The sequence below is a fragment of the Apodemus sylvaticus genome, chromosome 12 (assembly GCF_947179515.1).
Source record: "Apodemus sylvaticus chromosome 12, mApoSyl1.1, whole genome shotgun sequence".
NCBI lineage: Eukaryota > Metazoa > Chordata > Mammalia > Rodentia > Muridae > Apodemus > Apodemus sylvaticus.
In genome coordinates this window covers 89,290,408-89,314,167 of record NC_067483.1, presented here as the reverse complement: position 1 = coordinate 89,314,167, position 23,760 = coordinate 89,290,408, and the positions used below count along the sequence as shown (strand labels likewise).

Below are 23,760 nucleotides of genomic sequence, written 5' to 3'. Positions count from 1 at the left end.
TTGGGGAGGAAGGAGTGTATCCAGCTTGCATTTCCACATCACTGTTCATCATGGAAGGATGCCAGGGCAGGAACTCAAAACGGGGCAGGAACCTGGAGGCAGGAGCCAAGGCAGGGGCCAGGGAGAGGTGCTGCTCACTGGCCTGCTCAGCCTGCTTGCTTAGAGAAGCCACCAGCCCAGGAATAGCATTGCCTACAATGGGCTGGGCCTGGGCCCTCACCTGTCAATCACTAACTAAGAAAATGCCCTGCAGGCTTGCCTACAGCCAGATCCTACCGAGGCATTTCTCAGTTAGCATTTCTTCCTTTCAGATAAAGCTAGCTTGGGTCAAGTAGATGTGAAACTAGCCCACACAGGGCACATTAGCTTCTTTTCCTTTCTGACTGTGATTAACAAAAACACTGCACTCTAGCAAGCTTGAGTCTGGCAAAGCTTCCAGATGCACCGGCCCAGAGTAGAAAGAGCCTCCACCGTGCTTAGCATGTAGAGCATTCAGGCTGAGACCCGCTGCCGGTCCCCAGACACCGAGCCCCGCTGGCTCCTCATGGTGCACGTTCTACACCCATCTCACTCTATGACGCTGTCAAAGAACACATTTCATACGAAGATCACCAAATGAAAGACATGAAGGCTGCAGAATTCTTACCGAAGGGTCTGCGGTGCAAAAGGGATTGTTAGGGAGACTCCTAAAGGCCCCTTAACAAAGCAGGCTTTGTCAGCCCTCTTGGTTGCCCACTAGAACTTGAGGATAAGACCCACTGTGAAGATATCACATACTGTGCTCACAAGATACAAGCAAACAGACATGAGAAGGGGAAGGAGGTTGGCAGAGAAGAGGGGAGTGGCTGGAGGTGGGAGGAGGGAAAGAGGGCAGTGAGTGAGAGCCATCACTATGCCTTGTGTGTCTGTGTGTGTGTGTGGATTGCCAAGAAATTTTGCTTTTGTTTTCTGAGGCAGGGTGTCTGTGTGTACCCTGGTTGTCCTGGGACTCCCTCTGTAGACCAGGGTAGCCTCAAACTCAAGAGATTCACCTGCCTCTGCCTCCTGAGTGCTGGGATTAAAGTTGCCATCTCTGCCTGGCAAGTTACTTACTTTTTATGTGTATGGGTGTTTTGCCTACATGTATGTCTATGTACCATTTGTGTGCAGTGTCCAGAGAAGCCAGAAGACGACACTGGGTTCTCTGGAACTGGAGTCACAGATGGTTGTGAGCATCTATGTCGGTGTTGGGAATCAAACCCGGGTACTCTACACGAGCAGCCAATGCTCTTAGCCAGGGAGCCATCTCACCAGAACTAGTTGCCAAGAAAAATTTTAAGGAAAAATACTCAGAAGATGCCAGAATTCTCATGAAAGGAGCTACTGTACAAAATGGTAACAGGTGACCTAGGCAGTGTACAACCCAGGCAGCCTTGAACAAGGTAGGGTAGGAGGCAGAACAAACACGAAGTTTGTGAAGAGTTAGAATGAAAAGCAAGTATCACTCGGCCTGATTCAGGGACGCCTCTATCCTGCTCGCCACGCGCAGCCCCGCTCGCCCCGCCCCACTCGCCCCGCCCCGCTTGCCCCGCCCTGCTCGCCGCCCTGCCTCTGCCCCACCACTGCTGCTCAGGCACAGTTCAGCCATAAGCATAAGCCACAACCTTGCTCGCTTTAGCTGCTCACCTCTTTGTTCTCTATGCTCAGCTTTTCTTCTAGGTAGGAGTTGGCCACCACAAGGAGAGCCTCGTCAGGCCACCGCTCGAACCAGTCGATGGTGCAGGAGCTAATCATGGAGGGGTAAACTCGACAGTTATGGCGGAAGTTAGGTCCCATCGTACTCATCATACAAACATGCAGGTTTTTAGATACTCTCTGAAATTGAGGAACATACATGCTGTTAAAACGTAATTCCCTACTTTGAGAAAGATACTATATTGAAAATTCCATTTAAAACTTGTCCTGGCTGTACGGAATTATAAATATGGTCTACTTTAAATTTACCACGACAACTTGATAAAATCAAGACACAAAACGGTACCTTTTGGAATAATGAGAGTAAATATTTTCTATCATCTATGCAAGTCGACTGCTCGGCAAATGTTCTGACTCTCATAATGATAGAATCCAGCTCCTCATTTTCAAACATGTGAGAAATCTTTCCTGCATTGATAATATAGTTCAAATCCTCCAGAAATGACACCTTAAGGGAGACATAATTAGCCAGGAATGAATAAATCATACATTCTACACTAAACAGATTGAGAAAGTAACCAAGACTACTTATGATAAAAAAACAAACAAAAATCTGACATCTTAACCCAAATTTACCAGAATAAGCTTCATCTGCCCACCCTTCAATTCAAACATGTCAGGGGGACATGTCCTTGGTACCCAGTGGCTATGCACCTGGGTACATGGCCGCGAACCAGGCAGGGACCTTATTTTGAGCAGTCAAATGAGCAGTCAAAGGAAACCTTAATATGCCTACATCTGCTTCCAGCCAGAGGAAAAGCTAGAAATCACCTGGTGAAGGTATTATTTTAATTTAAACAAGTCTCTTTCTCTCTCTCTCTCCCTTTCCCCCCAGGAATGTTCATTTCAGCCTCTGGCCTGAGATAGTTTTCCAGAAAACCATCCAGAAAAACTGTGCATGGAAGAAATGGCATCTTTTACAACCAGAAAGAAAGGTTGTTGGTGAGCCTCAGGCAGATCAGTAGGGCAGAATGTTCAGATTTGGGGAAGGAAGAAAACACAGAAAAGGCAGACAATTTAGATTTTTATCTAATAGATAGAGACCAAGAATCAGGAGAAAAAGCAGGAATAGGGTTTTAAATTACACCCCCCCCCCACATATATATATTGTTTTTTGGATTTGGTTTTTTTGAGACAGGGTTTCTCTGTGTAGCCCTGGGTGTCCTGGAACTCACTCTGTGGATCAGGCTGGCCTTGAACTCAGAAATCCGCCTGCCTCTGCCTCCCAGAGTGCTGGGATTACAGTCGTGCGCCACCACCGCCCAGCTTAAATAATATTTTTAAGAGTATTTTGTCAGAAGACAAGTCATGTACATCATCCCTGGCCACAATTTGTGCAGCGTAGTGGGGAAGTTTTTGCTTGCACATAAACAACAACCACACAAGGAAAACCCCAATGGTGATGGATAAAGGAGAGGAAGCCAAGTATCCCAAGCTGCTCCAGCAGATTATAGATTATACACACATCTGTACACATCTGTGGATCAGAGGACAGAGGAGTTCTGATATGCAGTGCTTGGTTTTGCTACAAGGAGTAATTACTTCTAATTGGTTGATTAAAATGGAAATGACAAAGACAGGAAGTACTCAGAACTGCAGATTGACTGCAGACACTGCCTGCAGGCCCTGACTGGATGAGCAGAGAGAGTACAAAGGGCTGACTCAGTGAGTGAGTAGGAAAACACACACACACACACACACACACACACACACACACAAGCCCCCTGGGGGGGCACCAGCATCAGCTTTTAGCGAGCAATGGGGACGTGGGGCACATACGTGTTCTTCTTGTAAGTTGGCAATCATGACAACCATGGGGGTCTCTTCCAAGCCGGTTTGAATAAACACCTTTTTCAACATTTCTTTGAACTCTGAGATGGCGTAGTTGTGAGAGATAGGCACTTTGCATATTTTGTACTCTGCCACATAGCAGGCTATGGTTCCATATGTTTCCTTTCCGCAGCCGTCATTTCCAAGCTTTGCAAGAGAAAGAAACAAATGGCTGACTCATATGTCTTGGCGTTTAGGATTTAGGCCAGTGGGACACTACTTGTTTAACAAGCACAAGGCTCTGAGTTCCATTCCCAGAACATACAAATAAACACCCACTAAGACAAAGGAAGCAATTCCTATGTACTTTCTGGGAATTGATTAATAAGTGTTAGTATAAATAATGATATAATAAAAATAAATAAATAATGAAAATATAATATAAAGTATCCATTTTTTATGAGTATTCACAGTCCGCATATTTCAGGCTACAAGACAATTATCTATATTCAATATCTTCTTTTACAATAGATGAAATTTTATTGTACCGATGACCTGGAAAATAGCACAAATTGGCTTATAAATCACAAGTGTGCCATTATCCACATCTGATGCTTCATCTGTAGGACACTGGACAGGTATTTCTTTCAGGCAATAATGTTCTCCAGTAATGAAGAAGTTACCTTACACACGTTTGTGAACACTGGGCTGAGGAGGCTGTGTGTGGACTGCTTACCTGACATGCACCAAACCCTGAGCTGATCCTCACAGCACACAAGATAGGGCAAAGTGGTGTGTTCCTACAGCCCCAGGACTGGAGAGGCAGAGGAAGGAGGACCACAAGTTCAGTGTCAACTGAGGCTACAGAGGGTGTTCAAGGCCAGCGCGAAATACTCTCGATCCTGACTGCCTGGAAGTCAGAGTGCTTCTTTATCTATACAGAACCAGTAGGCAGGGATAGAGTCATGTTCCAAAACACAGATGTATCATTTTCTGGACACATGTTTTAACTTCCTCTTGGTCTTAAGTTTAGTCATCATTGATAATATGACAGACAGGGCTATCTTTTACATCATTTTCTCTTGTCAGACCCATAACCCAATATTTAAGAATCTTGTGGTTTCAAGGGCACTAGACAGGAAGAAAACCGTCAAGCCAGCCTGAACAGATTGTCATGTTCCAAGCAGTGTATTATCAGCTGTTGATGGTTAGAGGGCTAATTGTCATTAGTCCCAAGAGACATCTTCAGGCCAAGGCTGCGGTGGTTATTATTCAATGTCTGCCATAAGCCGATGTTTGTATTTTATATCTCTGAAGAATTTATTTATATGTCTAATGTTGGTATTCTTTTGCTCCTTGGTCAGTGGCCCCGCATGAGCTAACTTTTCTTAAAAGGGGAGACCGTGTTCTTTTATCATTTATCATTTCTCCACACCATTCTTTTTAAGTATAAGTCCTTCTGTAGGTTAGAGATAATTCCAGCCAGGACAACTTTGTTGCTTTATTTTTTCTTGAGGGCCATGCCATACGAGGCCCCCAGTCTTATATGCCACGCAATTGCCCGAGTGTCTAGTAGAAAGGGCTTTTAATCTCTTCTGCTGCTGACTCCTCTAGCCTGCCGAATCTCGTTTATCTTTTTAAGTTTACATTGTTCTGATTATCTTGTTCCTGAGTAAATATAGGGACTGATGGATGTTCCAAGAATGTCTTGAAGTCAGAGTCTCATTATGAGATTTCTGGTGTCTTTATTTGAGTCACAACCTCCAGGGTGCAAGGGAAACTTTCAAGTAAGGATTGAAAGGGTAGCTCCTTCAAAGTGGGAGGGTAACATGCTCAGGACTTCCCTGAGAAAGCCTAGAAGCAGTGCTCCTGGGAGAAGGTGTAAATGATTCATAAGAAAAAATTCTATCAGTCCAGTATCCCAAGTTGTACAAATTTTAAAAGGGCCCAGGCAGGCCAGAAATGGAAGACTGCTTTATCACCTTCGAGGCTTCCATTAGATATGGCCGTGTGACTGAATTGTAATGGAATTGGCATCATGTAAGTACATCATTTCCACATTACCTTATCTCTCACAGTAATATGCTTTTATGATTTGCCACATCCTTTTCCAGCTTCAAACTTGTGTGTTAGAGCGGTTGGGCGGGTGTTGGTGTGTGTTCACGGCTACACGTGAATGGCAGGCCCCTATGCCTGCGTGTGGAGGCCACAGGGCCGCCTCAGGTCTTCTTTAGGAGCTGTCCACCTTCTTTTTTGTAATTGGATATTTTGTTTATTTGCATTTCAAATGCTATTCCCTTTCCCAGTTTCCCCTCTACAAACCTCCTATCCCATTCCCCCTTACCCTGCTTCTATGAGGGTGCTCCCCCACCCACCCCACCCACTCCCGCCTCACCTCCCCGCCCTAGCATTCCTCTACACTGGGTCTTTCTTCCTCTTGAGCTTCATGTGGCCTGTGAGTTGTATCATGGCTACTCCACACTCTGCCTAATATCCACAGTAACAGCGAGTACCTACCATGTGTGTTCTTTTGTGACTGAGTTACCTCACCCAGGATGATATTTTCTGGATCCATCCATTTGCCTAAGAATTTTATGAAGTCATTGTTTTTAATAGCTGAGTAGTATTCCATTGTGTAAATGTACCACATGTTCTGTATCCATTCCTCTGTTGAGGGACATCTGGGTTGTTTCATAACGTCTATTAGTTTCACTGTGTCTCTGTTTAGTTTGTTTCCATGATCTGTCCATTGATGAGAGTGGGGTGTCGAAGTATCCCACTATTATTGTGTGAGGTGTAATTATATGTATGCTTTGAGCTTTAGTAAAGTTTTATGAATGTGGGTGCCCTTGCATTTGGAGTATAGATGTTCAGAATTGAGAGTTCATCTTGGTAGATTTTTTGATGAGTATGAAGTGTCCTTCCTTATCTTTTTTGATAACTTTTGGTTGAAAGTTAACTTTATTTGATAGTAGAATGCCTACTCCAACTTGTTTCTTGGGACCATTTGCTTGGACAATTGTTTTCCAGCCTTTTACTCTGAAGTAGTATCCGTCTTTGTCACTAAGGTGCATTTCCTGTATTCAGCAAAATTCTGGGTCCTGTTTATGTATCCAGTCTGTTGGCCTATGTCTTTTTATTGGGGAATTGAGTCCATTGATGTTAAGAAATATTAAGGAATAGTGATTGTTGCTTCCTGTTATTTTTGTTGTTAGAGGTAGAATTATGTTTGTGTAGCTATCTTCTTTTTGGTTGAAAGAAGATTACTTTATTGCTTTTTCTAGGGTGTAGTTTCCCTCCTTGTGTTGGAGTTTTACATCTATTATCTTTTGTAGGGCTGGAAAGATATTGTGTAAATCTGTTTTTGTCATGGACTACCTTGGTTTCTCCATCTATGGTACATGAGAGTTTTGCTGGGTATAGTAGCCAAGTAGTACAAGTTATCATGTGCCTGTTGGGGCTCATCCTCATAACTTTTAGGCTTTGGCCATTATAAGTAAAGTTGTTTTTATCATTCATAGGCAAGATTGTGCGTGGCTATAAAATTTCTAGTATCTATAGGAGCATGCCTGTGGGATCATAGGTCCAGACTATGCTTTGCTTTGTGAGGCATTGCCAAACCGTCTCTCCAGAGTCCCTGAGGGTGCCATTTGCATCCTTACCAACAGTGAGTTCCTGTCGGTCTGCCTCCTCGGGGTAGCTGCTGTGATTGTTCCTTGGGATATGGGTTCACTTGATGCTCAGATGCTAGTATTCTCACAGGTGGGTTTCCTCAATGAGAATTGATTCTGAGAGTGCTTTCTTGAGGTCTTGTGAAACATCTGTTCATTTTTAACTGGGTTGTTGGCCCTTGTGACTTTCTTCAAGTAAGATTAGGTGGTATTATGAATAAAGACACTTGCATATATACATTTTTTTCCATTCTGAATCTACGCTTTATCTATTGCCCAACTCTCTGACATGTTGTTTAGCCTTTTCTGAATCTAGAATCATGAGCTAAGTAAGTCCAGGTAGCTTTATGCTTTCCAGATGCAAATATTTTGCTATAGCTACTCAAAATGGACTAGAATCTTTTTCTAGCCTTGGTATTGGTATTGCTAGACAGAAAGAGAGGTTGAGGATTAATCCCTCTATTTCCTCGAAGACTCTGAAATGCTGGGATAAACTCTTCCTTAAACACTTGTTAGAGTTGCCCAGTGAAGCCTTTTGGCTTTGAGATCTTCTTGTGGGAAGTTTCAGAATTTCTAGTTAGATTTCTTTATTTGTGACAGATCCACTAAGATAAGACTTTCAAGTTCTTAAATTTTTTTGTTAGTGTGTATGATGGTTAAATGTTAATTCTCAACTTGGCAAGACCTAGAATCACCTGAGAGATGGGCCTCCGGACAAGCTTGTGAGGGAATTCTCTGGGTTACATTAAATGATGAAGCAAACTCGTCTGACTGAGATCCTGGCCCGTGTAAATGGAGAAAGGAAATGGAGCAGTAAGCATTATTGTCTTCTCCTGAGTGTGGATGTCACGTGACCTGCTGCTTCAGGCTCCTCTGCCTCGACATCCCTGCTGTGATGAACTGTCCCTGCACTGCAAGCCCAAAGGAAACCTTTCTCCTTGAAGCTGCTCATGTCAGGGTATCTTTATCACAGCAACAGGAAAAGAAGCGGAGATAATCTCTATGTAGGAAAACCCTGTTCATCTAAGTGATCTGACTGACTGTTTCCCTAGGACCATTACTGCTGTAACAGGCGGTACTGACTTGACTACTGGGTTTAATAAACTGAGTCTTATCTCCCAGTACTGAGTCTCAGGAGATTTTTTTGATCCTCTAAAGAACCAACTTTTGGGTTTATTAAAATCCTCACTTGTATTTTCTAATTTTCTGATTATCTAATTTGTCAGCTCTATAGTCACCTGGAGAAAACTGTCAGGGCATGTCTGTGAGGATTTCTAGATTAGGCTAATTGCTTTGAGAAGACCGCTCCTAGTGGGCGGCACTATCCCCGCAGGCTGGGGTCTCATACAGAAGAGGTGGACAACCTCATATGGTGCCATGCCTAGAAGGGAGGGCTCCCAAGGCAGAGCTGGGGGCAGGACAGAGCCACTTTGTGCTGCGCTATGTGATTCTACCTTCTCATTCCAAAAATTTCCTTTTGATTTTGTCGTAAGTAAATGTCTTTTTAAAAAAGATTGTTTAAGTAAAAAGCTAGTTGTTTTGCATGCAAGATAAAGTCCTTTTTTTGAAAAAAGTTATAAATAAATGGTACCCATTAATAACAAATTAAATAATATGTTTATATAATTGGCTAAATATTATGGATTAAAATAGTTTTATTACATCCAGTGTGCGTGTGTGTGTGTGTGTGTGTGTGTGTGTGTGTGTGTGTATGCATGTAAACACATGAGTATAGAGGTCAAAAGATAAGCTTGCAGTAGGAGGTTTTCCTTCTTCCCTGTGAGTCCCCAGATCAAACTTGGATGACCAGGCTTAGCAGCAAACACTTTTACCCAGGGCGCTAGCTTGCTGGCCTAATAGTGTAGATTTTATTGAGATTTCCAAAACCTTTTCTCTCTTCTAAGTCTTTGGAAGTTTAAGTTAACTGTCTCTTATTCTATTAAGAGACAAATCTTTGTGCAATGGCTCTAATTTCTAAATCAGTATCCAAGTTAGTGTACTATTTTTGAAGTCAGGATCCACCTGTGTAGATGCCAGATTAACACTAGACTATGTTACATGTGGTGCCGAGCACATCTGTTTTATTTATATCAAGGGCCTTTCCCCAAACAAATAACATGTCCACGTGCCAACTTTTTTTTTCAGACAATGAAGACTAAGATCCTGCTCTATGACTCAGTTATTGGGATTTTTCATAATTTACAGACAACTACAGCTTCTCTATGTTGATTTTACTGAACTTTCTGAATTATCATTTTGCAACCTTGAAAACATTTGAAGAACTTAAATTCCTACCAATAGCATGTGACTCCCTGGCTGTCGCAGGACCCTGGTGGTTCTGGTAATATGCTCTACAGCTTCCTTGAAGAACACAACCGAATGGGACATCTGGCAAAAAATAATATATCTATCAAAATAACAAATTACAGATGCAGAAAAGTCAGGTGTGCACTGAGGTTTTATGCATACAAGGGAACGGGAATGGGAGTGACTCTTTTTAGTAGCATGGTGATCTAGAGCCAGCTAACAGTTTCTATCAACATTTAGAGAAAACACATTTTTTTCACGAGATGTCACTCACCCCTTGGCTAATATTCTAGCGAGCTGACCTGGGGTTGAGGGAACAGGACAATGATCAGGGGAATGGGTTCCAGGTTGCTTTTCTATTGCTCTGACTTGACAGCGGATTGGGGAGGTGAAGCGGAGGAAGTTGCTCAGTATCTGTGATTTGACTGGCACCTCTGTGTTCATGTGTCTCTGCTCATTACAGCAGTGGAAGAAAGAAGAAGAAGCAGAGGGAGGAGGAGGAAGAAGAAGAAGAAGGAGAAAAGAAGAAGGAAGAAGAAAGAACACAGGAGAAGAAGGAGGAGGAGGAGGAGGAGGAGAAGAAGAAGAAGAAGAAGAAGAAGAAGAAGAAGAAGAAGAAGAAGAACAACAACAACAACAACAACAACAACAACAGAGCCACTGCCATTATGTGTCTCTTATTCTGGACCCTGTTACACTCTCTTGTATTCTTAACTCCACTCAGTTCCCGACAGCCTCAACTGTACACCCTGTCTTTGGAGCCAGATGCCACTGACACAGAGCATAGCCAGAAGCACAAAGAACTGTACTTCTAATGTCTCCCTTTTGAAACCAGAGGAAACGCTCCCTCTTCCCCATCTCAGCTACGGATACTTTAAAAATATTTGTTCTGTATTTATAGACGTGCACACAAGCATGTTTAACATTTTTCAGGCTTTCACGGAATGTGTCTTTACCTCCAGATATGATGAGCCCAACTTCTGTTGGAATTCGGTAAGGATGTTGAGAAGTTTGTCATAGTTATTGGTGTTCTGGTAGACCCTTTTCCGGTGAGGCTTGTTTATATCCATGAAGTCCACAAATACGGCTGGGTTGTTCATGAGACTCTCGGGACTCCAGTTAATCTATTATAAAATAAGAATTCAATGAGCATTCAATCACTAGTCAAATTTCCATTGTCTTTACATTGAAATCCTATCTTTTACTAAGACCACAATGTATCTGTCACAGATGCTTCTTGCAGTAGAACCGCGGACTCAGGCTCTTAACCCATTTGTGTGTGTATGTGTGTGTGTGTGTGTGTGTGTGTGTGTGTGTGTATGTGCCTTTGAGGAGTGACACTTGTAGACCCCTCCTCAGAATAGCATTTTAAAAAATGCTTCTAATAAAATACAGTTACAAAGGAAGCCAAGAATATTGAAATACAGTTGTGCCCATGAACTCTCCTCAGGGTTCTGGACTTGGGCCAAGGGCTCTGTGGTTGGAGTCAGGTGCCCTGCAGCCCTCATCAGCTGTCAGTTACCACCCCAGGCTGTGGCTTTGCACAGTTGCCTTCTTTGCATGCTTTTGGTTCTCTTTCATACCAAGGCCACAAGCTTTCTCCTACTTAAGCCTTATCTTGTCCTCTTCTCTAAACCTAGCCAGCATGGATGACGCCTTCCGCCCTCACTCACTGCACAGTTGTGTACACTGGTTGGCAGAACACCAGCATGCTCTCCTGCAGCTTCTGGTTTAAGGTGGCGTGGGCAGTCCCCACCCGTTCGAGTAGTCCTTAGCATGGCCTCACTTGCTGTCTAGACCTGGAAGTTCCTGATGGACGTTCAGGAGTCACTTGCTTAGTCAGTGATGGCTAAGAGACTATACGACATCAGATGTCCTATGCTTGAACGATGATGTCACAGGACCAGCTGGGTAACTGTGTACAACCTTACTGTGCTTTACACAGTTGGTCAAATGAGGATAATGACAGGGCCTCCATCGCAGAGGTGTTATGGACGAAGATTAAAGGAGGATCGATGTATCAAGCTCTTGAGTCAGCGCCTCTTGCATTGAACTCCCTGTTTAATTAGAGTCATGTTTCACTCTCCCAGAAAGGCAACCGGGTAATGCTCATGGTAACAATTCATGTCCTTGTGCTCATAAGGACAGTTTGATGTGGTCCTTAATTTGAGGAATTGTAGCTGCCTTTGCCACCCATGGGGCTGATGGCTGCTAAGGGAAATCTGGTTCCCGTGAACTTGCTCCTTCATTCTGCACTGCTTTTGTATCTGCTCCTCACTGTGGTGAGATGTGAAAGCAGATTTGTGGGTGGCGCTTACAGACCAGCCAGGAATTCTCCCAGGGTGGGAGTAAAGAGCTCTCTTCTGGTTTTCACTTTGTGAGCCTGTGTATCCCTTCACCCATTCTTTTTGAAACAAAACATTCTTATTATATGTGTGTGTTGTGGGCACGTGTGGACATCAGACGACAACTTGTTGAGGTGGGTTTCTCTCCTTCCACCTTTATGTGGGTCTGGCCCTAGAACTCAGGTTGTCAGGTTTGTGGGACAAAAGCTCACCTGTGGAGCCAGCTGCTCAGCCCCATGCTCCTGCTGAGTCAACTGGTCAACTCCATACCCCTGCTAAGCTGGCAGGTCAGCCCCAAGCCTTCATTCCTTCTTTACTCATTCAACCTAGATATATTTGTTGAATGCTTATATCAAGCTGAATTCCAGAGATTTATCAAGAAATAAATCAGTGATTCTGTCCTCATGAAGCATGTAGATTGGAAAGAGCTAAAACAGGTCTGTGATAGGAAAGTCTTACAACATACAGAGACAAATCTGGAAGGAGGCTGATGCTGCCATAAAAGGTTACCAAAATGTCAAAAGTATGCACTGAATTTAAAAAAATGTAGAGAATGCGATGCCATTACAATGTGAGATAATAACTAAATATAACATATTTGCCACCTCAAATGATCATTGTGTCTAGCAGTTCTCATGATCTTCTCCATCCTGTATAAGAAAGGCACCATTGTCCTGTTCTTCCTACGCCCACTTCCCTGCTTCTGAGCGGTGGACCTCTTTAGACTTTGCGCATAGTGGGATCTGTCTTTCTGAGCCTGCAGTATCTCACTTAGTGTGATGTCCACGACCCAAGTCTTGAACAATGGCTAGGAGTGAAACACAGGAGGGGACCTGTGGCCGTGAAGGCGGAAGCTGTGGAGAATAAGCTGTATTCTGATTGGAATACAGGGGTGCATGCTCAGATTTCTGGCACACATGCAGGCATGGACACTGAGGCCAACACTAGGGCACCTTGATGGTGGAGAAGGTGCGATGAATTCCAGCCGATGAGGAATGGTTTCCAGAATGTTGAACATTTCACAGTTCCCAGCAGCGTGATGCAGGGTTAGAAGTCTAAACCATAGATTCAACTCTCTCTCTTAATGTTCATGTTATTCTCACCAAATTCTTTGCCTATATTTAAAATGTAAGGGGGCTAGAGAGATGGCTCAGTGGTTAAGAACACTAGCAGCTCTTCTGAGATCCTGGGTTTAATTCCCTGCACCTACACGGGGGCTCCAATCTGTCTGTAACTATAGTTTTATAGGATCTGATGCCCTCTTCTGATGTGTAGACATACATACAGTCAAGACACCCATATACATTTAATAAGTAAATCTTTAAAATGTAGATGTAAGAGTATTTTTTCAGTATCATAATAGCTTAGATGTATCACTATGTATTACAAACAACTCTAAATGATCTTCACCAACCCTACATCTGACAGAGGGCTAATCACCAAGATTTATAAAGAACTCAAGAAGTTAAACACCAACAACCTAACTAACCCAATTAAAAAATGAGGCACAGAGCTAAAAGGAGAATTCTCAACAGAGGAGTCTCCAATGGCTGAGAAGCACTTGAAGAATGTCCAAAGCCCTTAGTCATCAGGGACATGCAAATCAGAACAACTATGAATTCCATCTTACACCAATCAGAATGGCTAAGATAAAAAACTCAGGTGACAGCACGTGATTAAAATGTGGTACATTGACACAATGGAATATTACTTAGCTATTAAAAATAAAGACATCATTCATTTTGCAGGCAAATGGATGGATCTTGAGAATATATTCCCAAGAGAGGTAACCCAGTCCCCAAAGGACACACATGGTATGTATTTACTTATAAGTGAATATTAGCCATAAAATATAGGGTTCCCATGCTACACTCCACAGAGCCAAAGAAGCTAAACAAGGAGGAAGGCCCAAGCGAGGATGCTTGAATCTCACTTAGAAGGAGAAATAAAATAGTTCATAAGAGGCAGATGGAGGGAGGGAGCTGAGTGGGAGAGGGGTTGGGGAGGTGCAGGAAAGATGGCCAGATGGCCATGAGAATGAATGGAAATCTGCCACTGACAGGGGTTGGGAGGTAGGGGGCATCTCCAGGCAGAGACCTGGGATTAGGGAGGTGTTTAGCTCAATCAATAGGGGTATGTTTAGCTGTGACTCAAAGCACTGGGGATATGGGACCTGAAGAGGCCACCTCCTGTAGTCAAGCAAGAACCCCATTGGACCAATAGGGACACCAAGCCCACCCACAAAACTTTCAACCCAAAATTTGTTCTGTCTACAGGAAGTGCAGGGATGGGGGATGGAGCAGAGACTGAGGGAATAGCCAACCAATACCTGGCACAACCAGAGACCCATTAGGTAGCACCAACCCCTAACACTATTAATGATACTCTCTTATGCTTGCAGACAGGAATCTAGTGTGGCTGTCCTTTGAAAGGCTCCACACAGCAGCTGACTCAGACAGATACAGACACTCCACTCACAGTCAAACAGTAGATGGAGCTTGGAGCCACTTATGGAAGAATAGGAGGAGGGACTATGAGCCTGAAGGGTATAAGAACTTCACAGGAAGACCAATAGAGTCAACTAACCCGGACCCTGGCTCTCTCAGAGACTGAACTGCCAATCAAAGAATATACACGGGCTGGACCTAGGCTTCTGGGCACATATGTAGCAGATGGGCAGCTTGGTCTTCCTGTGGGACCTAAATGACTGGAACAGGGGCTGTCCCAAAGCTGTTGCCTGTATGTGGGATATGTTCTTCTAGCTGGGCTGCCTTGTCTGGCCTCAGTGGGAGAGGGTGCGACTAGTCTCGTAGAGACTTGATGTACAAAGGTGAGGGAATACCTAGAGGGGGCAGGAGGAGAGGAGGGAGGCTGGGGGGGGGATTGTTAGAGGGGGTGACCAGGAGGGGGACAGTGCGTGGGTTGTAAAGTGAATAAGTACAAACAAAACAATTTTTACAAATCAGTGAATTTGTTACAGTCTCAGAACTCTGAATCTACATGAACACAGTTAGATATTCATAGTCAGACTCATATTTACATGTGTGTCTACATGCATGTTTATATAAGTAGAGCTGTGTGGATGAGGTTTGTGTTCTGCAGCTCTGTCTCAGTACCACGTAGCTGTGCAGTTACTGCCCTCCTCACATGTCTCGGGAGCTGCCTCACTGCCGGCTGAGCCTCAGGGCTCCCATCAAGTCACTTGGTTATGCTTTCCTCTGTGACCTCATTAGAAGAGACACCAAGGAAGGTAAAGGTCATGGAGAGAGAGGAGACTGGGCGTCCTCAGTGGGCAGTCAGTCTGCAGGCCCTGGAGAGGGAGGAATGGGGCTGACGCCCTGGGAGGCCAGAGTCGTGGACAGAGGAACCAAGACTCAATCGATTCCCTCGCAGTTCGAGCTTTGCCCTCAGACATCTTTAAGTCAGGAATGGAATTCTTAAAGCCACGTTGCTTCCATTAGTATCAGAGACATACCTGAGGACTTTCATAAAAGCGCACGCACACACGCACACGTGTGCAAAATTCCACTTGAGAACTCGTCCGACATACCTGCAGATGATTCTGGAGTTCTGCTGACAGAAGCTGATAGAAAAGGCTTTTTTCACTGTAGTCAATCAGACGATCATGAAACACACGGCTGGCTTCATGAACCAGGAGCAGAGCGGCCATCTCTTTGGAGTTAATTATGCTCTTGTCTGCCTGCATCAATCCTAGCAGAAGCTGAGAGACCGAAAGGCAACGCATGACCAGCCAACCTTTACAGGTGTGTGGTACACAAACACGTAAACTTTCCCTGGGGGAGATTCACCTATTTCCGTGAGTGATAGTCTGAATGTTTTTATGGGATGGATGAGTTAAAGCCAAAGAAAATTGCTACAGGAAGACTTGATAGTGTCTCAGGATCCTCTGGGAGAGGCTTACCAGGATCAGAAACCATAGCTGGGTAGGCATTGCCAGCACAGGTGACAGACAGGGAGGGACTTTTTGAGACAGGGTCTCTGCAGCTTTGGCTTGCCTGTAGATCAGGCTGACCTCAAGTTCAGAGCTCTTCCTGCCTCTGCCTCCTGAGTACTGGATTAAAGGTGCCGCTGCCCACACCCAGCTATGAGGGGCTTTCTAATACTGAAGTATTCAACATTTTAATTTTAGATTAAGAATACCCATGCAAATCAGGGCTGAACTTCTACAGCAAGGGATGAAATACAGTGTATTCAATTCTCTCTCTCTCTCTCTCTCTCTCTCTCTCTCTCTCTCTCTCCTCCCCTCTTTCCCTCCCTCCCTCTTCCATTTTTGTCTTTTTTTAAGACAAGGTTTCTTTGTGTAGTCTTGGCTATTCTGGAACTCAAACAATTCCCCTACCTCTGCTTCCTAAGTCCTGAGATTAAAGGCGTGTTCCATTATGCATGGCTAAAGTTTTTTTCTTAATGTTGAATTCTGAAAATTATTCAATCCCGTTGCTGACTGAGCCAGCGCTCCCGGGTAAGTGGCTAACTCAAGGAGGTGCATGAAGAGCTTACACAGGGAGCTGCTCACTCCCTTGTGGCAAGAGGAAAACCCCAGACAGAGCCAAACCCAAACCCAAAGCCACACCATGCACTTGTCATTTCTTTTGCCCAGGACCCCAGCTTGTCCTGTAACAGCCTCACTGGTTCTGTTAATGCATCCTCTGCTTTGCATTATATGAATGACCCTTTTCAGTGGACATGTGGCACGAATTGCCGCAGTGAATGTCCCTTTTCATACCTTCTAACAATTTGATGTGGGCAGTACCAACAGGGAGGGAGGGAGGGAGGGAGGGAGGGAGGGAGGGAGGGAGGGAGTTAAGACAGTAAAATTATATCAATTTAAATGTTAAAAATAAGCTATAGAACTAATTTCACAACAAACCTTATACATGTCTCGGGGATTAAATATGTAGTGGCATTTGGTTGGTGTTGGCAACAGTTTCTTACAGACTTCATAATATATCGCCAGGGAGCAGAGGACAATCTGATCTCTATACTTCTGAACCTCGTTTACGAAGTTATGGATGGAGAAATACATTCCCAAGTGAGCCTTTAAAGAGAAAATGTTATGTTTAGTTAAACATGTAAATGTAGTCTGTGGCTAATATTTACCATGAAGCAGACTTGTGGACTGGATGCAGAGGGTTAATTTTACTAACAACTATTACTAGTCAAAAATCTTAGATCAGGAAGGCGGCAGAAGTGCAAAGGTGCGGGGGAACAGACAACACCAGAGATCATAGTTTGTCACGTGGCCTAGAGGGGATGTAATGTGTGTTCTTTGCGGGGACAATTTGGTGGCCAACCCCTGTACACACGCATCAGCTGTGGTCCCCTCTCATTTTCTTGCTTGCCAGAGAGGCCAGTGATAGAATGCTACCTCATCTGGACGGCTTTACACACGGCTGTTCTTTGGAGAGTCCAGAAAGTCCTCACTGGGAAAATGAGGCTTTTATACAGCTGATGTGTGAGGTTGCTTAGTTCAAAATTAATCTTGTGCTTCCTTTCTTTAGAAGCTCCAAGGGCAGATTAAAACTAGTTTCCTGTACACCCCTTATGATTCTGATACAGGTGGCCACAGGCTACACCTAAAGGGAGAAGTGCTTTAGAAGAAAGTAAATGTGTGTTCCTAGCTCATGTTTCAAAGGTAGTTGCCGAGTTCCATGCCAGATTCACTGGATCTCAGTCAGGAGAATCACCTCTTGGGACAGCGTTAGATACATAGCACACACATTTCTTATGAACATTAAAAGTGATTTCAATATCGAGAGGATTCACAATAGTCCAGAAAATACAGGAGAAATAATAATTATGAAGACAAGAATAATTTCTCAGTGTTAGTGGCCTTAAGTCTCATTTCTTCTCCACATAATGACTTTTTCTTTTTTTTGTCCCAAGTAGAAGATGAGGTAGGTGGAAACCTGTGTATATCAGTGGGAGTTACCATAGTTAGGTTTCTTTATTGCTGTGGCAAAACAACAAGACTAAAAGCAGTTTGGGGCTGTGTCAGGGTCCTGCCCTGACAGTCGGGTGCTGAGGTGGGATTCAGAGAGGAGGGGGCAGATGCTCTATTGTCATGAACTCTCTCTTCCTCTTCTGGTGATTTGATTCTCTCTTGCTCTCCTGAGGCCACAGCTGATGGCTTCTGGCAACTGACTCATGCTGACAGCAGCAGGGGATTGAGGAAAGAAACTTATATGTTACTCAGGTGCCTCTCCCTGGCCAGGCAAGAGGCTCTGAGTTCATTAACTCTTTGTGAGCCAGAGAGAAAGGAAAAGAAAGAAAGAATGTCAGGCACAGGCACAGACATATGCACTCTGGAGGAAGCAGACAAAGGGCTACACCAAGCCTTTATTTTTGCTTTTTCAGCTTTTTATAGATTTTTCACACAAAAATCTTCTATGTAAGAAGAAAAAAAATTACCTCATAGATAAAATGTTTCACAAACAGAGAGTTACGATAGAATGTAGATTATAACTTCAAAGCTGTGCTTCATTCTGTAAGCTCATTATAAGTTCACAGCAACAGTTTCACATGGCCTTGCTTTATCATAGAGCACACCTGTGGCTTCATCCTTGGACCTGACCTAGAATGAATGTTTTTCTTTTCTTTTTTTCTTGATCATCATTGTGTTCTAATCCTGTTTTCTTTTCCTAGTACATCTAGTCTGTGACATGTGAAGCTTTACAGAGCTCTACTTGCAGCTTTTATTCTATAGGGGGCTTGGGAAAACTTGTATTAATTTACGAGTTCTCTAAGATCGTTATTAGGAATTATGGAATCATCAGTTTGTGTAGACAGCATTACTACATGAAAGTATATCTTCATATTGATTCTGTAGGAAATTTGCACAATAGGGTGAAAAAATACCTAGGAGATCAGTAAGCTATGTGGCAGTGGCAGGAAAGTAACATCAGCAGTGAGAAGCGATTCTGGGACAAAGTCTCTGGGGTCTTCGCTTCTCAGAGCTCACCCGTCCTACCTGCATAAACAGTGGGCCATGTCCAGAGACTTCACTGGCTTGCCAGAGCTTATCCCAGATGGCTTCTATCAGGGAATATAGGGTCTATTTCATCTTATAGTTCATAGTCCATGACCAAAGAACGCTAGGGCATAGACTCAAGGCAGGAATCTGGAGGCAGAACTGACACAGAGGCCGTGGTGGGGGGTGCTGCTTAGTGGTCTGCTCCTCCTGGCTTACTCAGCCTACTTTCTTACGCACCCTAGCAGCATTTGTTCAGGGGTGGCATCACCCACAGTAGACTGGGCTCTCCCCCATCAATACTAATCTAGATCATACCCAACCTTTTAATCCCAGCATGTGGGAGCCAGAAGCAGGTGCATCTCTGAGTTCCAGGCAAGTTTGGTCTACAGAGTGAGTTCCAGGATAGTACAGTCTTTTTTCAACCCTTACACACAGAAAGAGAAGGTACACTATTCCCAGGTATGTCTAGGCTTGTGTCCAATTGACAAAAACCAGCCAGTGTAGTAGAGTACGATAGTATTCATGAGAACCTGGTTCTGTCCCAGGGAGGGAGGGCCTGCCAGATACCTTACCTGGAAAACAGTGCATAAGGCACTCTGTGGAGGATGAGGCAATACCAGCAGGGAGAAGTGTTTGAGGAGCCGGGGACTGATATCTTTCCCAGTGGCAGAAGAGGTATAAGCAGCAATTAGAGAAAGATCTTGAATAGTCTGTGGGAAGAGTTTTAAAAGGGGAATGCATCTGTAAGAAGTAAAATATACATCCATATCCCAGCCCCAAGTAGAAGAATTTAGGCAGACATTTAGATTATTATTTACTATAATACAAACATTACAATGGTGATAGAGACCTGTGTCCTCACAGGTAACCTGCCATAAAAGCGACCTCAGGCTACTTCTAGCAGGCTTTCTAAATGTCATCAGGAAGTAGCCCATTAAAAAAAATGACAGTCACTTCCAAATGTGAACCTATTAGAAGAAAACACACTCATGACACTGGCCTGGGCAAAGGAGCTCACAAGCACAGGACTGACACACACAGGTGGGATTATCCTAAGCAGGAAGTCTTGGCATAGCACAGCAGTTGACAGACGTTGTAAACAGATGTTGACACAGAGTTACTATCAAGGGTATACAAGGAACTCAGATAGCCCAACAGCAACCCCACCACGAACAATCCAACTAAAATTTGGGAAACATTTTAACAAAAGAAAACATATAAATAAACAGGAGGCAAATAAAAAATAAGTGTTGCACGAATCATTGCCCATCAGGGAGATTCAAATAAAAACAATTATGAGATACCATTTTATCACGGTTAGGACAGCGACTAGCAAAAAGAAATGGAGAATGCTGGTGAAGCCGAGGTCTCTGAGAAGAAGGAAGTTCTCGTAAAGTACTAGAGGGACTGCAATTAGCACAGCCATTCAGAAACACGGGGCACAGGCTCCTCATTAAAATGGAATTACTGCATGTTCCAATCAACCCACTGTTGAATATATATATATCCATCCATGCACACATATTCAACAGAGATCAAATCAGCATATAAAATACATCTGCATCCATTGCACTATTAACCACAGGGGGGGAAAAACAGAATCAGTTTAAGGGCCCACTAATGGATAAAGAAAACATGGTGTATATGTGATGAAATTCCACTAAATCTCAAGGAAAGGAAGCCCTGTCATTTATAACAACATAAATGATCCCAGAAGACTTATGTTAAGCAAAACAAACCAGACACATACAGATAAACATCGCATGATCTCATTAATTTGGGGGATCTAAAAAAATGGAATACCAGACATTTCCCACTAATAATTCTAACTATAAATGTTTTAATTCCCCAATTAGATAATGTAGACTTGTCAGTTGGATATTGTCCTATAAAAAATACAGCTGACTCAAAAAGAAACTCTGAGAGAAAGGATGGAAATCAATCAACCAACAAATGAAAGCAAAAACCATTCTGGCATAACTATTTGGATAGCCAATGAAGTATACTTCAGCTGAAAACCACCAGAAGAGAAACAAGACATATATTAACAAATGAGCGATCCACCTAGAAGTTGCAAAAATTGTACATACATGTTCTGCAAACATTGGGACTTTAATAAAACATTAATGGACATAAAGGACAAATAGGTTCTGATGGAATGACAGTGAATGATGTCAACTATCCTCTCGTCAATAGATCAATAAAGGAACTTCGGAGTAACCCATGCCATAGATCACATGAATTTGACAGGCATTTGCAGAGTAGTCCACACAGCAGCTGTGAAACCCATATTACTCTCAACAGCATATGGAGTGTTAAGGAACTGCCCACACTTTGGCCCATAAGGCAAGTCTCAGCAAAATGCAAATGCATTGAAGTTATTTCTTATGGGGCTATTGTGGAATAAAATCAGACACAAGGGAAACACGGGAGATTAAACGATGTGCTCTTGAATGACCAACAAGTAGCTGGAAGAATCTGGGTGAAAATAAAAAAAACTCCCTGGAATCAAATGAAACTGAAAGCAGGGCTCATCAGGGTCTTTGGGTGCAATGGAGGAAGCGGCCAGGGAGCAGTTTGTGGCCGTGAATGTTCACACTGAAAAACTAAGAAGGGGAAGAGGAGAGGGGAGCAAATCATGAACTAAGTATACAGATGTATGAAAATACTGGAATGAAACTCATGATTTTGTATGATGACTTAAAAGGATTAAGAAATAAGAATCAGATCCCAAACCAATAGCTTAATGATATATCCCCAAAGTCTTAGAAAAACAAGAACAGGCCAAACTCCAAAGTAGACAGTTAGAGAAAGGCAGCATTTCAACAAACAGTCTAGAGAAAACTGGACAGGTACATGTAGAAGAAAAAACAAAATCTGGCCGGCCCCCATAGTAGAATTTTATTTAGTTATAAAGAAGAGTGAATTGGGGCTGGATAGACGTCTTCATGATTAGGAATGCGCATCTCTCTTGCACAGAACTTAACCCACATTCTACAGCTCATAACTGCCCCTAAGTCTGCCCAGTGCCAAGGGATCCAGCGCCCACTTCTGCCCTCCATGGGCAACTGCACTCAGGTGCACATGCCCACACTGACAGGAACTCCACAGACATAATTAAAAATAGAAACAGAAGAACGGAGTCAAATCATTTGAAGGGCAGTAGGTGTGACTAGCTGCCACTGTTACGCTGGAGAGATGGCTTAGTGTTTAAGAGCACTGACTGCTCTTCTGAAGGCCTGAGTTCAAATCCCAGCAAACAAATGGTGGCTCATAGCCATCCGTAATGAGATCTGATGCCCTCTTCTGGAGTATGTGAAGACAGCTGCAGTGTACTTACATATAATAAATAAATAAATCTTAAAAAAAAAAAAAACAAACACATAAAGGAAAATACTGTGTTTTCTAGATTTAAATATCAACCACACATACACATGACATGAATGGATAAGGGGCCCATGAGAGGAGAAGGAACGGTATGAACGAATAGGGGAGGAGAATTGAGATTTGACATGAAAGCACAAGGGGAAATATTTAGGGGGAGAGAAGGAACCAGGGAGGGAGGGGGATCAAGGTGGAGGGGGATCAAGGTGGAAGAGGAGGGAGAGGGAGGAGGGAGGGAGACAAGTCAGAGCGATGCAATGATACGAATGTATGAAAATGTCCAAACAAAAGCCATTGTTTTGGATGCTAACAAAACATCAATTAAAATGTAAAGCAGGATCCTGTATACCTCACTAAAGTAAGGCAATCTCAGAGGACTGTGAAGGGTAGCAGGGATGGACATGGGGACAGTCTGGACAACAGACACCAAGTTACAGACAGCAGGAAACATCATAGGATCCTACTTTGCAACTGAGTAACAATTTACTGTACATCCCGGAATCACTAGATGAGAGGATTTCTGGGTGTCAGTCTTTAAAAGGAAAGATAAATGTTGGGGGTGATTCATGAGCTAAATGCTCAAATTTCATGGTTGTATCTTATATAAATATAGCAAAATGCCATACTGTACCCATAGGTATGTCCAATTACTCTATGTAAATTAAAAAATAAAATTAAATGAAGAGTCATTGGAAGATAGGTGCTACGTAACTGAGGCTAGTGGAGAGGATGCTGTTGGCAAGTGGAGTGGTCACAGGGATGTATCTGTGATGCTTGGGATGAGCAGACGCCAAGGGAAAACTGTCATGACTCTGAGGCACTGCAAAACCACAGTGCTGGGCAGGGTAGAGCCAGAAAAGAGCCCAGTGTATCCCGATGGGGCACTACTGACACCCCTGTTTCTTCTCATGTTCATGCCAGGGGCAGCAGAAATCTCACTGAAGACCCATTATGACTATTCTGTCACTTTAGAGATTTGTGTTCAGGCTGTGTGATCCAGGACCCACTTCCTGTTTTCCCTTCTGTGTGTATTTTTCATCGTTCCCAAATTGTCCCTGGAGGACTGCACTGGAGTGCCTTCTCTGTGCTTTAGATGACTGTAATTCAGACAGTCTGGCTGGTGTCTGAGCCAATGCCCTAGTGAGCGAGCGCACTTCTTCTGGGATCCTGATTTAAGTCTGCCTGAGTCATGAAACTATTTGCAGTACAGTCATGTCATCTTCAGGGCAGAGATCAGAGGATCAGACAGTTGACATTGGCCGAGTCGGTTTTGGAACAAAGGGCTTTTGATTTCCAGAGAAGGAATCAGAAAAGGGTGTCACCATTAGCAGGTTCACATAAACAGGCTTTCCACGCCCTTCGCTCTAGACTGTAAGTGCTCGTGGACATTTAGTGAGGAGAAAACCTTAGCTCAGACTGTACCTTCCACACGTTCCTTTCGGTGTCATAAACGCCTCCCATATCTAATAACTGTCTGATCAACTCCAGGGGTGGCTGTGCTCCACCTGTGTCTGGTACCGGCATATGCAAGTCATCAATAAACACTACGATCTTAAGG

At 43.5% G+C, this 23,760-nt stretch overlaps 1 protein-coding gene across 1 annotated transcript in view; it reads right to left on the bottom strand.

Annotated features, from left to right (window-relative positions):
* Dnah14 (dynein axonemal heavy chain 14) overlaps positions 1 to 23,760 on the bottom strand; it is a 208,245-nt gene that overhangs the window by 61,810 nt on the left and 122,675 nt on the right. Inside the window, exons 48-56 of the mRNA XM_052201306.1 lie at positions 23,625 to 23,753; positions 19,391 to 19,528; positions 16,716 to 16,883; positions 15,378 to 15,548; positions 10,439 to 10,606; positions 9,471 to 9,563; positions 3,514 to 3,711; positions 2,021 to 2,182; positions 1,666 to 1,854 (exon numbers count right to left, since the gene is read on the bottom strand). Of these exons, the coding sequence (XP_052057266.1) occupies positions 1,666 to 1,854; positions 2,021 to 2,182; positions 3,514 to 3,711; positions 9,471 to 9,563; positions 10,439 to 10,606; positions 15,378 to 15,548; positions 16,716 to 16,883; positions 19,391 to 19,528; positions 23,625 to 23,753 (1,416 nt within the window). The remainder of the gene's footprint in view (positions 1 to 1,665; positions 1,855 to 2,020; positions 2,183 to 3,513; positions 3,712 to 9,470; positions 9,564 to 10,438; positions 10,607 to 15,377; positions 15,549 to 16,715; positions 16,884 to 19,390; positions 19,529 to 23,624; positions 23,754 to 23,760) is intronic.